The 17,211-nt window shown below is 35.5% G+C and overlaps 1 protein-coding gene across 1 annotated transcript in view; it reads left to right on the forward strand.

Moving 5' to 3' along the window:
* Window positions 1-4,852: 4,852 nt before the first annotated feature.
* The window catches only part of OSTN (osteocrin), a 35,138-nt gene continuing 22,779 nt past the window's right edge, over window positions 4,853-17,211 (forward strand). Inside the window, exons 1-2 of the mRNA XM_010994368.3 lie at window positions 4,853-5,083; window positions 16,751-16,849. Coding sequence (XP_010992670.1) covers window positions 16,751-16,849 — 99 coding nt within the window. The 5' untranslated portion in view covers window positions 4,853-5,083. The remainder of the gene's footprint in view (window positions 5,084-16,750; window positions 16,850-17,211) is intronic.

Consider the following 17,211-nt stretch of genomic DNA (forward strand, 5'->3'; position numbering starts at 1 on the left):
CCGTACAAATAACAAAAATACAATAATATGAATAACTTCAATTTAATAATTTAATGCAATGGACTTTTGATGTGAAAGATGTAAACTGTGAGACTACACTCAGGAAAACTACATAAAATGATTAGCCCTAAGTCTATTAAAGAATTTGACATTTTAGTTAAAAACCTGCCCACAAAAGGCAACTAATGCCACAGATGACTTCACTGGCAAATTCTACCAAACATTTCAGGAGAAAATAACTCAAATTCCATACAAACTCCTCCAGAACATAGATAAGGATTGTTGTGGGCTGAATGTTTGTCCCCCCAAATTCACATGTTGATATCCTAACTCCCAATGTGATAGCATCAGGTGGGGGCTTTGAGAAGTGATTAGATAATGAAAGTGGAACCCTCAGGAATGGAATTACTGCCCTTTTAAAAGAACTCTGCCACACTCCCTGTTATGTCAGGACACATTGAGAAGTTCATCGTCTATGAACCAGGAAGCCCCCGTCAGACACCAAATCTGCAGATGCTTTGACTTTCCACTTCCCAGCTTCCAGAGCATGAGAAAACAATGCTGGTTAAGCCTCCCAGTCGATGGTATTTTTGTTTTAGCAGCCTGAAAGGACTAAGACAGGGGTGTGACTCTTCTCAATCAGTCTATGAGCCACCACAACCCTGATCCAAAAGCTGACAAATATATTTTAAGGAAGTGAAAGGCCTATATCCTTCATGAATAAAGATCCATAAAAAATATTAGTACTCCAAATCCAGCGATGTAGAAAAAGGACAATACATCATGATCAAGTGGAGTTTATCTCAGAAAACACAGTTATAATTGATTTTCAGAAAACTAATAACAGAGGGAACTTCTTCAACCTGATAAAGGGCAACTATAAAAAACCTTACATCAACATGCATAATGGTGAAAAAATGAATGACTTTTTCACCCCAAAATCAGGAACAAGTCAGGAATATTCACTCTCCACTTCTATTCAATATTGCACTGAAGGAGCTGGCTGAGACTAGACAATTACAAAGATATAAGAGACATACAGAATGAAACAGAAGATGCAAAACAGTTTTTCTTCCCAACCAAACAAAAGGATTTTATACACATAGAAAATCCTGTTTAATCTACCAAAAACCACTAGAACCAATAAATAAGTTTACCAAGATCACAGAATGAAAGATCAAGACACAATAATGAATTGTATTTTTGTAAACGAAGAATGTTCACCTGAAAATTGAAATTTTAAAAACTACATTTATAATAGCATCAAAAAATTAAATAATTAGTGATACATTTAACAAAATATGTACAAAATTGGTATGCTTTTGAAATTTAAAAACATTGTAAAGAGAAGTGGAAGATCTAAATAAAAGAGAAACATACTGTGTTCACATATCAGAATACTTTAAAATGTCAGTTTTCCTAATAACATCCCAGCTAGCTGTTTTGTATACATTGATAAGCTGATCTTATAATTTGTAGGGAAACGTAAAGGACCAAGAATAGCCGAAAGAATTTTGAAAACCTCTACAGAAGGAAACAGAAGAAAAATTTTTGCAAACCTGAGTGAGGGAATGATTTCCTAGGGCACATAAAGCATGCTCTGTTTTTTGGCTAATTGTACTTCATCAAAATTATAAATGCCTGCTCTGTGAAACAAACTGCTATGAGAACAAAAAGACAAACTACAGAATGGGAAAAAAAGGCAAAACACAAATCTAATAAAAAGTCTTGTATCTAGAGTATATAAAGAATTCTCATGACTGAATATTGAGCAAAAGATTTGAACAGACCCATCACCAAAGAAAATATACAAAGGAGCGGTAATGAAAAGATTCTCAGCATCATTAGTCATTAGGGAGATACAAGTTAAACACAGTGAGATACCAGTACGCATTTATTAGAATTGCTGAATTTTTGGAAACGGCAATGAATGTCAAATGCTAACAAAGATTCTGAACATCTAGAAAGCTCATTCATTTCTGGTGGGACTGCAAAACGGGAGAGCCACTTTAAAAATCAGTTTGGCTATTTCCTACTAAGTTAAACAAGCATTTACCATGTGATCTAGGAATCCCACTTCTATGTATTTGCCCAGGTGAAAGGAAAACACATATCCACTCAAAGACCCCTATATTAATGTTTATGGACGCTTTATTCACAATCACTAAAAACTGGGAACAATTCAAATTGTCACCAACTAGTGAGTGAATAAGCAATTTGTGGCACATCTATCCAATAGAACACTCTTATTATCAACAAGAAACCAAGTGCTGATACATTTAGCAACATGGGTAAATCTCAGAAGCATTATTCTAAGTGAAAGAAGCCAGACACCAAAGAGTACATACTGTATAATTTCCTACAGCCTTCTGGAAAAGGCAAAATTATAGGGACAGAAATCAGATTGGTGGTTACCAGGACCTGAGGGTAGGGTAGAGGATTGACTGTAAAGGGCAGGAGGGAAATTTGGGAGTGAGGATTGTAGACATGGTCTTTATCCTGATGGCAGTGGAGGCTACATACTGTCCACATTTGTCAAAACTCATCAAACTGTGCACTTTAAAAGGGTGGGGTTTTGTATATAAATTACACCTCAATAAACCTGACTTGATAACAAAGAATCTCATTTATATGTCTCTTAGCACAGTTTTGAGGTTAAACAACGAGCTGGGTCCTTTATCACTTGGGTTTGACCAAAGATAAACACAACAGGAGATTGTATCCGGGAAGCAGAGTGAGATCTCTGTTTATTTCATAAATGTTTATTTCATAAATTAGGTCACTCTTGCCTAGCTGTGTCCCTTGATGAAAGGTCACACCTCTGTCAGGGAACTTTCTCCACCCAGATCCAGGTCCCCGTAATCACCTTTAACCCTTCAGGCTTAAGAATGCCTGGCTATTCTTGGGGGTTCAGTGTTCTGCACTATCCATTCTGATTCCTCTACACCCTGCCCACATTAAACTCTTCTCAAAGTACTCAATTTGAATGTGCCATCTTTGTCCTGCCAGAATCCTGATACTGAGAGTGAGGCTCAACTCCTGGTCTCATTACTCTTAAGCTTGAGCACTTGGGCTATCCGCTTCACGTATTTGAGCTTCAGTTTTCTACCCTGTTATATGTAAATAATAATACCCCTTAGCAAGGTTGTTACGAGAATTAAATAATGATACAAATTTTCAGTCATATTTTCTCCCTTTCTCTTCTTAGATTCTCCATCTATCACTGGGTGTTCCTCTTCTCTTCCTACTTCTTCATATGCTTTTACCTCTACTTTAAAGTAACAGAATTTCTCTATCGTGTGTCATTGCATAAGTAATTTACGTAGGGGTATATAATGTGCAGAAGTCTGTAAAATGGCTTAAATGTACCATGGTTTTATTCCTGGAATAAACTGTGGCTATGTCTACTGCTACAGAACAGTTAAGTCAAACCTTTGAATTAGGTCAACAAAATCCACAAATAGGGTGGAATCTTTGGACTGTCTAAGCAGGGACAGATCTGGAATAAATCAGCCACAGATATCACTTGCCAGCATGCTAAGGGTTGCGTTTCAAATAAGAGTAGAAGGTACGTCAAGAAGATTGGCTTCTAGTAGCATTATAATGTGTCCGCTAAGTCTATATTGAGAGTTTTCCATCATGTGGATTCAAGTTAACATAATCATTTTATGGCAGTAATGTCTAAACAAGGATCCACAATTAGGCTGTATTTTTATCTTGACTTGTGAACTATCACTGCCAACTACTCAAATTTCAAGCTTGTTGAGACATATGTTATCCCTAGAAACTCTTCATAAAAATGAAGCATTTTACTGTCCCACCAATTCAGTGTGCTCTGGTCAGTTCTCCATCTAGATCTAAATTAACCATGTAACAGTTCCTACACTAGTGAACAGTATTTTAAATGGCTTTTAAAGCAAAAACAAAAAAGAGAAAATGTATTTCTATTCGTGCAAAAACATAATCTGACTTGGGTTCTCTTTTCCAGCTTTTTAAATAGTGAGGCAGAATGAAGTCGTGGGAAAAAGACTGGATATGGGATTAGGAAAGTCTGTATTCGAAATCTGGCTCTGCTGCTACTTCCTAGCTGTGTGATCTTACAAAGTTACCTAACTTATCTAGCCTCAGTTTCCTTATCTATCAAATGGGGATCCAACGGTGAATTAAATGAGCTAATAATGACCTGACAATATAACAACCTTTTGGACTTAATAACTTATTTTTTTAAATTCATGTCTGTAATGTTGCAAATGTGATTAGTAGGAAATGGGAATGAAAGAAACTTTCAGACAGAGGCAGGAATATTTTGGTTAAAAGGAAATTAAAGTACCAGAGAACAAGAGCAAGATAAAAATGATTACAACGTCTGCATTTGTAGTCCACATGCCGCAGTTCAGTATTTTTAGGTTTCTTAGTGACAGCCTTCCCAGTATAGCAACGTTAATTGCAAAGTAGCTGTCAGTTTCACTGACAAGCTTGTGCACCTGACTTAGGGTGAAACTATTCACCGTTTCCATACATGATCATTTAATTTAAGGGTCGAAAGTATCCACCAATAAATCAGGTTGGGTTTCTGATTTTGTCTTCCTAAATTTACTTTGAAATACCCTAGTGACTTATTTTTAAAACAAATCTTAGTGCATCCTATTTCCCAAATGTGATTTGTAATTATCAAAGTTGTACTAAAACCTCAGGAAGGGGTGATGGGTCTAAGGCTGAACACTGTAATAAATGTGTACTTAAATTTTCCACAGCTCATTCTCCTATTGCTACTTAAATGCCATGATCAAAGCAATAGATAGAACAGATTTGGAGAGGAAGAATAGGAGAGGACAAGAGAGAGACAGGGATTGGGAGAGAGAGAAAAAAAGAATGAGAGAGAGAGATTGATGAGAAGCTTGGGAAAATATTCAGTGGAAAAATCTGTAGAAATGATGTAAGAGAAAGCAGAGGCAGGGATTGGAGTAAGGGGTGTATAACTGAGACTATAAAAACTCAGAGAGAAAACTCACCATCAGAGCTGAGTTTGGGAGAAACTGCACAGAGAGGAATCTAAAGTTAGAATCTCCTGACTTTTCACAAGGTAAGTTATTTAAAAGCTGATAAGATTTAGGTTTTTTTATTTTCCTTTTAACTTTTTGAAAAAAGTTTTTTTCACATACTTGTTAGATGTCTTGATTATACCTTGATTTTGTTAAAATTAGAGTCTTTTTTGATACTATTTTCCTCTCTGAAAATGAGTAAAAACTCTTAAGATATATTTGTAATGCAGAGTGGAGATAATTGCTTGCTCAGGCATTTTATATTTATTACATTATTTTTGTTTTATTTTCCGTTTCAAAACAAAGAGAAAGGGAACGCAGGATAATGATTCTATATGTATGTTAGATGTATTAATTTTGCTTTCATCAAATATGTCCAGTGTTAGGAAATTCTTAAATGTACAAAGTGGTCTAATTTTTTAAATGCAGGTAGAAAAGAAAGGTTTTCTCTTATCTTTATTTCTGTCAATACTGGAACTTAAGAAACATCCTTAAATTAATCAAATTCTAAATTCCATCTTCTACCTTCTTCAAACCCACACTATCCTCTGTTTTTCTTCTTATAAAACTCAAATAGGCAAGTGTGATATTGCTAACATAGGTTAGACTCAGATCATGTCTCTTCTTCAGTATTTAAAGTGTTCTTGCTATGGAGTTAGTGAATTAAGAGTTAATCTCAAACACACATCTGAGTTCTGTTTAAGGAGAAATTTAAAATTTTGTTTTAGGTTTTGATCGGTGGAAGCTGTGTATACTCAATAAATTCAGTCTAGCAATACCAAATATTGCTCCTTTGAATCAGAATCTCTAGGATAGGAATGTGAATACTGTTTGTTTATAAGTTACCTTCCTAGAAATTAGATAATTTTAACAGTGACTTATGATGATGTTAATGCCCACATAAGCTATAGAATTGACAGGACTGTGTTTAATGGTCTCCCCACAAACCTCAGGCACGTCTTGTGTCTTCTCTTTACTTTGGTACTATGCTTCAGAACCCTTATAGAACTTTTCTAGGGAGAGCCTCCTGTAGATATGAATTCATCTTCTCTTTCTAAGTGAATTGCACTGTGGCTTCATTCAGTAAGATATTTAAGGTGGACATTTGCCTTCTCCCTGTTATTTTTCAGGGTTTTAAACTGATTTTTACACAATGAATCATGGGCAATAAAGAAGCAGATATGTTCAGTGAACTAGGTTTGGGGATCTCAGGGCTATAATTTTAACTTCTTATTCAAATACTGTAAATGATTTGAACATCTGTTTAATAAAATTAGATTAATTGAGCTTGTCTCCAAGGAACAGAACTTAAAGTAAGCAGTCCCAAAATATTACCCCAACTCCATCACTAAGCAGTCGTGCAGCTTCAGGCAGGCTTAAGCACAGAGTAGGACTCAACAATATTTTGCTGTTATTGAAAGAGATGAAAGAACTTAAAAGTGCCAGGGATGCCAAATGCACCACTGACCTGGGGCAGCTCCCAAGTCAGTGTTCCCTGAATTAGACAATGAAGACTGAGTATCATGGAATCTTGAGGCTAATCTTCAAACATCATCTAGTTTAATCTCCTTGCCAATATTTCATCCACTGTGACCTCTACCCACCAGACAAGTTTTGCTTAGGTTCAATGCTGTCATTGGAGGAACACAGCTTTGGAGTCAAACTTCTAATCCCAGTCTTGACTTCAGTAGCTTTTGCTCAGCCTCCTAGGGACTTCCTCTCCCCTCAGTAAATCTGGAGTCCATGTGGCTACAAAAGGTGAGCCACAAGTTCCCTCCTAGCCCTGGGCACGTCTCTACACAGGCCAACTCCCATGTGTCTGAAGATTAGAGCTATTTTTAGCTGAGCCCTCCTTCTCCTTTCTCCAAATAATTCTCAGCACCTCTCTGGAGCAATGGTTAGCATCACCTGCCAGTAACTGCTGGTGCCTTGGTTGGCTTGTACTGGCTGTTGCCGCTCTCCCTTATCGATGTCTCAGTACTCAAGCCTCAGCACAAAGCACCCTCTCCATCCAGGAACAACTCCTCTGCCATGCCTCCTCCTGCCCCCTACTCCTCTCCATCCATTTTATATCTCCCCTTCATCTCCTCTCCCCTGGACAAGTTAATTACCTCTGAGTCTGACTTTCTCCATCTACTGACAATGGGTAAATTCCACAATTTCTAACGAGCGCCCCCTTCCTTTCTAAAATTCTATGACACAGAAGAGTTTAAACACGTGAAAAATGCACTTTTAAAATATCACCTGGGCTCCTCCTGATAACTTGGCTACTGACCCACCAAGTGATGGCTTTCCACGGACCTCCCCGTGGCTTCCCGGTGGTCCCACTTTGGTGGTTGCATTTCCTTGCAAACTCTGACTTGTCCATTCACACCAGGGCTCCAAGAGGATTGGAAAGTGACATTCTCTCTTCCTCTACCTCCTCTGCTGCCCAATCGTCTCCAGCTGCTCCCATGCTTGTGTAAAGCCGAGTTCCTATAACAAGGTCCTTAATTCCCATAACGCCTGCGGTGCCTCTTCTTCCATGACACAGCCTGACGATGCTATACTGCCAATACTGAAACACTGTGAAGGCCATGACTCTAACAACACAGTGATTTATTAAATGAAATCAATAGAGATATCTTGTGAACTATAAAACAAAATATATATCATATAAAATTATATTAAAATTCAACTAAAAATTTACTTTTGTTGATTTAATTAGACCTTGAAAATAATTACGTTTTAAGTATAACTGAGGTATCTTCCCTTTGTTCTCTTCTCATTATGGTATCCTTTAGAGTTGTATGTATTAATGATAATGTATAGTATACTGTAACGTTAAATGTCAGAATGATTGCCACTTATAACTCTTTTTAACAATATTTCCTTTCACCCAATCAGTATTACCTTCTTTATTATATTCCTATCACTCTGCTATAATTCTAGATTCCAAGGACTAATTTTATTCCTTAAAAGAACAAGGATAAAATTTTTTTCATAAAAATTAAAAAGCAGAAAGACATATTTTGAAAATTTGCCATTTTTAGAAGACAATATCAGGATAATAACTATTGCTTTTTGAGTAACCACTTTGTGCTAGTCCCTTTATCCGTATTATTTCTAATCCTTACAATAAATCTACAAAGTAAGTCTTTGCCCCATTTTCCTGACGAAGACACAAAGACAAAGGGGCTAAGTAACATTTCCAGTCAGGAGACATATCCAGGTCTGTGTAACTGAAGACAAACCAGTCTCTTTCCACTGACTGCTTTTGTTGTCTTAGGAAGTATGCATGCAAGACCAGGAGTCAGGAGACGAGCGTTCTAAAGTAGCCCGGGTTGTGTCAGTTCATCTATTAAAAAAAAAGGTTATAAGATTTTCCATACAGATTGAACATGACTGTTGTGAAGATGAAAGGAGATAGATGGATTTCAAAATAATAAAGTACTATGCAAATGTTTTTAAAAAAAAAAGGTATTTATAACAATTGTACTTGAAGGAAATACACTTGAACAATTGTACTTGAAGAAAGAGTCTGCTCTTGCAGGAGGAGGTCCTTGGCTGGGCAGGGCAAGCGGTTGGAAAGCTTTCACCTCCATCAGGCTGTGAGCAACTAGATGACCAGGAGCGTGTATTTTCATGTTTATATTCCTAGTGCCTGATATACAGTGTATACCTCGTATTCAACATCTTGTTGTTGAGGATTATAAAATTTATATTTTGGGCTCTTCATTTATATTTTAGATTACTTTTTGTTGATTATATTGGCTAGTTTAATGTAATTAAAATGTAATCTAATAATTATTAATATTATATGTAAGTACAAAGTGGGGTAAATGGTGAAGGAGGTGTTAATATTCCACATTATCCTGATTCCTATATATGCCATAGGTAACTGCGTCTATCATTTAGGTATCAACTTTGCCCTTTGAAAGCCTTTTTATACCACATAAAAATGACTTAGGTGTCAAACGGCCAAGTAGCTTGTTTATGTGCAACTCTACAAGCTTTTCCTTATCTATGGTCTTAAAGATTCTTGTTTCCACCATTACTAATTATTAGAATTAAACAATAAATTTGCTTATCAGAACTGTACAGAATCATACACAAAGTTCTCTTCTATTCTTAGAAGACATAGTTTTATATGACAAAGCATAATAATTCAGGGATCTAAGTGCAAATTAAAATTTGACAAGGAGAAATCTTAAACTATACTGGGATAATTGTTAGGGAATATTGATACATGTTCCTTTCATTAGAATGAGAATCTGTGATGTGAAACATTAATGGACATACCAGGATTCTGGCATGAACTTCAGCACATATTACTGTGGTTTTAAAACCTGGACAAATCTCTTCACATCTCTAAGCCTCAGTTTCTATATCAATAAAACTGAGACATGTATAACTGTCCCACATTTCTGTTTACCTATCACATAAAGCTGTTTCATTCATTCATTCATTCATTCATTCATTCATTTATTCAACAAATGATGTCGACTCTATGCCAAGCATTCTGTTGGGTGTTGAGATACAATGGTGATGACATGGTTCTGACCCTCAAGGAGTTTACAGTAACAACTAAACACTTTGTTAAACACACATACATGGACTTTTTAATAATGAGATCTTCCTTTAAAGTATCATGGTAGGTTTCTGCCTTCTTAAATGTTTACAAGAAAGATATTAGTAGTATGATTGAAAATTCCAAATAGAAAAAAAATTAAGATATTTAACCACAAAATTTTATGATTTTGGAAGGCGATTGTGTCTGAAAAAAAATGAAAATGATACCAGATAGAATAAAAATCAGTTAACGCATGTATACTAGTAAATTATCATTCTTCCTGATTTGTAGCATTCAGGGAAGCTCATTTTAAAATGCAAGTGTCTGCCACATTAAGAACATCTCATCCATAAACATTTTACTTTATAAGCAAATTTGTTTTGGAGATGGGAAAATGTTTTCTACTTCTACAAATAGGTTATACTTGAAGGAGCATGAAACTGAGAGTCTTACAGTGTACACTGTTGCTCCAGCTCTTCCTCTAACTGGCTTTGTGACTTTGGAAAATTTACTACTGTGATTGAAGAGCAATGAGAAAGGAGAAAGAACACATTCCTGACATTTTAAGTGTTTAAAAAAACGGAAATGTTAAATTTCTCGGTCTCAGTTTGCACCTTCCCTGCAAAATCATACTCAAAATACAAAGCAAATGCCTATCACACAATCTACTGAAAATAGCAAATTTCACAAAGAGACTTTTAAGTAAACGGCTCAACAGCAGGAGTTTTCTCAGATGTGTCTTTGTGAGAATGGCATAGATGACACACATGTCGATGACAGAAGCCGCAAATTGTAATTCAGTTGCTCTTGGGTGAAAATCTCTCAACGATTTTAAATTTTACATCTGAGTTTACGAGGATCAGAAACTAACCCCCCACTTCCGAAGTTCTAAGTGCCACAGCCACACTTGGTCCTCTCGTTTGTGGAGCCGATGGCACTAAAGACTGTGGAACTGCAGTGCCAGTAAAGAAGGGACTTCAGCAAGAAAGTGTCTCAAGCCCCTGGTTGCTTCTTTCATCAACACCATGTTCAAATGTCACTCATTGAAGTATCAAGATTATCTGTATAATGTCAAACTGTGATGTATCCTCTTGATTTGTAACATGAGCATTGCTGATTGTCTCTGTGAATGGCTTCCAGTTCCTTAGGTAGTTGCTGAGTATAAGCTTTACTTTCCCTGGACTTGACTTGTAACACCTGCCTTCAGCTCAGTAGTAATCACTTTTATACCATGTAGTTAATCTTTCCACATTACCTTATAGTTTACAAACTGTTTTCATGCAAGTTCCCATTGAAAAGTTTCACCTATGATCAAATAAAAACAAAAAAGATGCAGTATTTTTTCACAGATAAATGTACATCTTTATACATTTTATTTGCTAATAATATTAAATATAAAATTAAATGTTTCTATTGCTCTTACTTGGCAATAAGGCAAATCCATAATGATTTGTTCTCATTGTAAATTAATTAGTTTTAAATTAACTAAAATTAATTAATTAAAATGTTGTGAATTCATAAAATGAGTTTTATTGGACAATTTTGACAGTTAAAGTATCTTGCTGAAGGTCACCTGGCACAGCAAAGACACATTCTTAACCTTGAAATCTAATTCTGAGTTTTCCTCACCATCACAGAAATATTTTTCTGATGCTGAATATCTATTTATTGACTGAAAGAGTTTAATTTTTTTAATTAGTGTATCTAAAGATTTTTGAAGAAACAGCATGTGAAAAATGTATGTGCATATGTGGGTGTATAAGTGAAACTGGTGGTGTTTCAGATCTCTGAAAATTCTTAGTATCAAAAATTCCAATTGGAATTGGAATTGGAATTTTTGATAGGAATTTTGTGTTCACTAATACAAAAATTTGTGATTGCTGTGAAAATTGTCTAATGATTCTTTTATCTTGATAGACTATTTAGTACAAATGCAGAGGAATAGGGATTCAGTAAAATCTTTACACTTTTTAGCATTGATTATGTGATTTTAAAAATTCATATCTGATAATGAGTTAAATATTGTACTATCCTCTCTTTCTCTGAGCCCAAAAGAGGGGCTATAACTACTGCCTGCTATGGCATCTGGATCCTCCCTCAGCTCTAACAATTTTTGTTGTTATTATTTTTTTGGATTTTGGGGGGGAGGTAATTAGGTTTGTTTATTTATTTTTAATGGAAGAACTGGGGATTGAACCCAGGACCTCATGCATGCTAGGCATGCACTCTACTGTTGAGCTATACCCTCCCCTCTTCTAACAATTCTTGTTTTGAAAGTGTGGAGGAATTGAGTATAGTGACTTAAGCATGATGGAAAAAAAAAACTCAAGTAAACGTTTGAAAGTCAATAGATAGACCATATTTCATCCATTCTGATGCACATTTAACATCTCTGAAATTAGCATGAGTCTTATACTTGATAGCACATCATAATTTAACTGGTAGCATTTTTTCTTTCTTAAAATACATTTTAAAAATGGGATCTCTTACCATAAATGACATCTGAAAATCAAAGATTTAAAGTTTGCCCAGAGTCATTCAGTAAAAGAGCAGTGGAGCCAAGGCAGGCCTGAGTCTCAGAACCCCTGGATCAGGTCCCTCTCTATCACAACAAGCCACACAGATGGTGTGTTAACCATCATCCCTTTTTTGTGAATTAATTAAATAGTTTTCAATTCAAATTAATTAGTTAGAATGTTGTTAATTCATAAAATGAGTTTTCTTAGACAATTTTGACCATTTAAGCCTCTTGCTTAAGGTCACCTAGCACAGCAAGGCCATTAGCCCTATCCTTCAAGTCTAATTTTAAAATAAAAAATGACAGATACTCTGTTATCTACTATTCTGGAAGCTTTTCTCTGTTAACAAAATGACCTGAGTGATCACGACTTTACAGGGCAGGTAAAGGTACATTGAAGAACTCACTCTTTCTTAACAGATTTACTGGGGGGCCCAGCTGACTCACCACTTGCCTAGAAGACCACCTCCACCTTCAGAGAAAGGAGATTGTGGGACTGTTGTGTGCAGGCACACGCAGTCACTTCCCCATGTCAGAACTAGGGACACTTCATAACACGTCCTGTTAAATCTCACTTAAATGTCTGCAATGTCAAAGTAGAAGGAGAAAGTTTTTTTTTTTTAAGTTAATTACTTTTTAAGTCGCTTACCTTTAATTAAGTCTTTATTTTTAATTTCTTTTGAAAATAAGGTGAATAGAGTCTATTTTGAATAATTCCAATCAAGAACTTAGGATAAATAAGAAATTCCCAAAAATCATCAAGATTCACTTCCAAAACTCAGTCCTCTTGTGAGTTTCTAATGGTTCGATCTACTATCCCTAAGTCAGACGTTGTTGAAGATCAGTTTCCTTAGTCACCTGAGTGATTTGTTTCTCTTCAACACCAGCCCTCAAAGGCAGAGAGCTTGGATCAGTGATTGCCAATCTTTCCTTTTTCTGCCTCAGCCCACTTGAGAGATTTTTTTTTCCCACAGTAACAATGACTCATTGCAGCACCGATTCTCAATAATGCAAATGCCTTTCTTCATTTTAACAGGCTTCTCATTTAATCCTAGTTTAAATATAATTAAACCAGTTATTTTACTACTAGACTTTCAGAGCATTTAAAATGTCAGTATGTACTGTCATTGTTCTAAAGGAACATACAATATGTAGAGCTGCATCCCATACTTCAGTGACAAACTTCATACCTCCCCACCTTGCTCCCTCCACCGCCTCTCCTGCCAGAGATTGGAGGACCCCCCTTCGGGATATAATGAATTCTTACATGTGAAAAGTCTTTGAAACAGTTTCACTTGGTAGACCAACTGGCTGAAAATGAATGAGCTACACATCTAATCTTCTTATGAGGTGGATGCCATGCCCACTGTCCCTCTTAAACTTCCTCACATCAGAGGAATATTATTCAGAAATTACTCAATAAAAATTATCATTGTACTGAAAAAATTGCAAACACCTTCACTATGGTGTAGTCACACAGTGAATATCCTTTGAGTGTCATTTCTGCGATCTGGAGTGTGCATGGGGCCGAGTAGATTTTTAAGTCACTGGCTATATTTACCCACTATCAACAAAATAGGGAAACAGAGCTGAACGCAGTCTTTTCCTTCCCTCCCTATAATTTCCTCTGTTTCTAATTTTGTAGCAATCAAGTTTCAACTAGTTAATCAAATGTCTTTTGTGTGGCAGGTGCCAGGGTGTTTGTTTTCATTAGTGTACCAACTGCCATATTTAGGAACTTGGCCTTTTGGTTAACTGGCTGCAAGCATGGCTTTAAACCATTAAATGTGTGTATTTAAACTCAGCATTTATTTTTACATCTCCCTATCCAAATAATCAGGATGTGGTTATCTGTAAGACGATGCATTATGACTTTTTTCCTATATACACCCAAGCACAAAAATATATGCCTCAGACATAATCATCAATATTATAAACACCCATCATCCTGTACCATTCATAAGACTGCAGAGATGAAGGGAAACCTGGTTAGTAAAATGTGCATAAAAATAGTTGAAGGAAATCCACATGGAAAGGCTTATAAAATTGAGCAATTTCACACTTTGTAACCTGTTTTTAACATGATAAAAAATAAGGAAGGAAAACATGGCAAATTGCAGTTTATCTTTGATTGAATGAGAGAGCTATTTTTTAAAAAAAGATATGCCAGAAATATGAGATCATTTTAAAAACACAGTTATGTTTTTAATATATCTTCCCTTTTGTGGAGAAAAGTCAGAGACATCAGCAAAATCAGAAGGAAAAAATATGTTCCAAGGCTGGTCTTTTTAAAGGAATAAATAATGCAGTTTGGGGTTGGTATTTTTACCAGATAACTGATACATTTGTTCTTGTTATTTTTCTACTGTCTCAATTTAGAGAAATAATCATGATTAATTGTTTTTTGATACTCACCAAAAAACTCAAATATCAAATATCAATTTGTCAGAAAGAGAACACAAAGAATTTCCTGCTCCCTTCCAGAAAGTGTTGAATACAGAGAAGCAGCTAGTGACCAACATTATGTGACTAGATTCCAAAATAGAGTAATTGGTGACATAATGAAGAACTAGTTTAGACTACATTACATGAAAATTAAGATTCTATTTGATAAGTAAATAATATAGATAATGCTAAAATACTTTATTGCCATGTTAAGTCTTAGTATGCATGGTTAATAAGATTCTACTCTATCAACATAGAACACTTATTTGTCTGTATTACAGAGGATACATTTATTACTAAAATCTGCACTGAGATTTCATAGTAACAATATTTTAAGGAAATGTCATAAAAGAAAACCTTGAGTCACACCAAAGAAAATGTAGTTACCAAAGAAATATTCAGTAACATCTCATAAATGTTCTTTCACCTACACATTATTACAAATACTAAACAGGATGAAAAGGTTATGCATGAATCAAGTCAATCCTCTTAAAGCTCCTCTGAGGTGAGAATTACTCCTCACTTTACTAACACGGAAAATGAAGTTCATGTTAAATGACCCACACCCAAGGTCAGACAATTACTAAGGCAAAAATGAGTCTCAGATCCAGTTTTTCAGTTTGCTCTTGGCATTCCTTTCTCTTCGCGCTCTGCAGATTTCCAAATGCTTCTATTTTTAAGGAAATAAAAGTTTACTGAGACTTCTCATTCAAAAAGGATGGCTTGAGGGAGTTCTAAGTGCCACGTACTAAGTGGGGAAGTCAAGCCCACTCTGTTGTAGTGGACACCCCGTGATCTCCTCCCAGCAGAGCAAGGCTTCCCACTGTAACCAGTGGTCAGACTGGCCACCAGCAGGCCTGATCCAGATCGTAGATAAGCTTTAGTTGGATTTATAGTGTTTTATTAGTACAAAAATTCCTAAGTGCAGAAATGAGACACCTTTGCACTTACTACACAGAATTGACAAACGTAATCTTTTGACATGTTGGCTTTAAAATATGTACATAGATAAAACCTGAGTCCCTTATGTTTCTTCCATAATCTTATTTACTTCCCACTCTCCCCAGAAGCAATCATAGTGATTAATCAAGTTCCGTTGGTTTATATTTTAATTATATGTATAGATTTCAAAATAAATGAAATTGCTTTGTGTTATTTCCAATTTAGGTAAATGGTAGCATGCCATATGGATTTTTCTGGAACTTCTTATTTCCCCTCAAATCTGTTTCCTTAAAAATCCATTCATATAAGTACACATAATATTTAGGTCATTTGTTTGGAGTAGATACACATATATTTAAATTGCTTGCTTTAAGTCCACAGTATGAATATACGTCAGTTGATAAATCCGTTTCCTCTTGAGCAAGGTAATGGATTGATTGGGTTGGTTGGACTAATTCAGTTTTTACTACTATAAGCAATGAGACTGAACTTTCAGATATATGTCTTCCTATAAATTTTGGCCCATTTTTGCTTACTTGTGTGTCTCTTTTTAAAATTTTACTTATCAGAGTTACTTAGATGTTCCAAATGCTAATCTTTCTTTTCTATATCTGTTGAAAATATATTCCACCTGTAATTTGTTTTTGTTGTAATTTATTATATCTTATCATGCAGAATTTTTTGATTTTGATATAATTAAATTTTTAAATGTTTTCTATGAGATCCACCTTTTGAATCTTGCTCAAGAAATCCTAACATACTGCAAGGACATAAAGATATTATCCTACTGGATCTGTGGTGTTTTTTGAAATTTTGAATTTAATTACTTTTAAACATGGCACATTTTCTCTTGTTCGCCATAGACCCTACCAGGCCTCAGACTCTCATACCTAGCCAATCTAACACATTTCCCTTAGGTACATGACTTTGTGATCTGTGGATTAGACAGTCAAAGAATAAAGTTACACAAACTAGATTTCTCAGCTGTGGGTTACTTTGAATTAAATTATGATTTTGGCTTTACAACCTGAGTCTAGGTTTCCATGAAAATGAAGCCTTGATAGAATTCATTCTGGAAGATTGACATCTTCTATTAAACGTAATTTAAGTTTTCCCAAGGTGCACTCCAGCACATAGAAGCTGAATAATTTAGTTTATCACCTGCCTATAGCAAGCTTTATAGTTTTTGTTTTCTACCTTTGTATGTATGCCAAACTAGTAAATGTGAACCCTGATGCATGTGCCCCTTAGATGCTGGACTGGAGATTGGCAAGTGCACATTCTATCCTGGCTTTGACGGTGATTCTCTGGAGCTCAGGAAAAGTGCTCTCAGTGGATGTCACGACAAAGGTAATGGAAACTAGCTTAAAGGACCATATATTTCTTATAAACATTAGCCATGTTTATCACTGTTAGAAACAGGTGCCATTGACAACTAGGGAGATGCCTTGATAATACAAAATAAAGAAAATAGACATTTCTTTCTATGTCTTGTTCTCACTGTGGATTCAGAAAAAGCCAGGTATCTGAATGTTAAAATGAAAAAAACTAGAAGTAATAACAAAGATTTGTATTCCATAAACCAAAAACGATAAGAGAAAATTCATTATCATTTCAGCCATATTTATAATTAAGTCAGTTGCATAAAGATGAAGTGCTTTTCTGTAAAGTTTGAATTTGTTTATATGTCAACATTTGAGTAGTTTGGCCAA

Source organism: Camelus dromedarius, chromosome 2 (assembly GCF_036321535.1).
Source record: "Camelus dromedarius isolate mCamDro1 chromosome 2, mCamDro1.pat, whole genome shotgun sequence".
NCBI lineage: Eukaryota > Metazoa > Chordata > Mammalia > Artiodactyla > Camelidae > Camelus > Camelus dromedarius.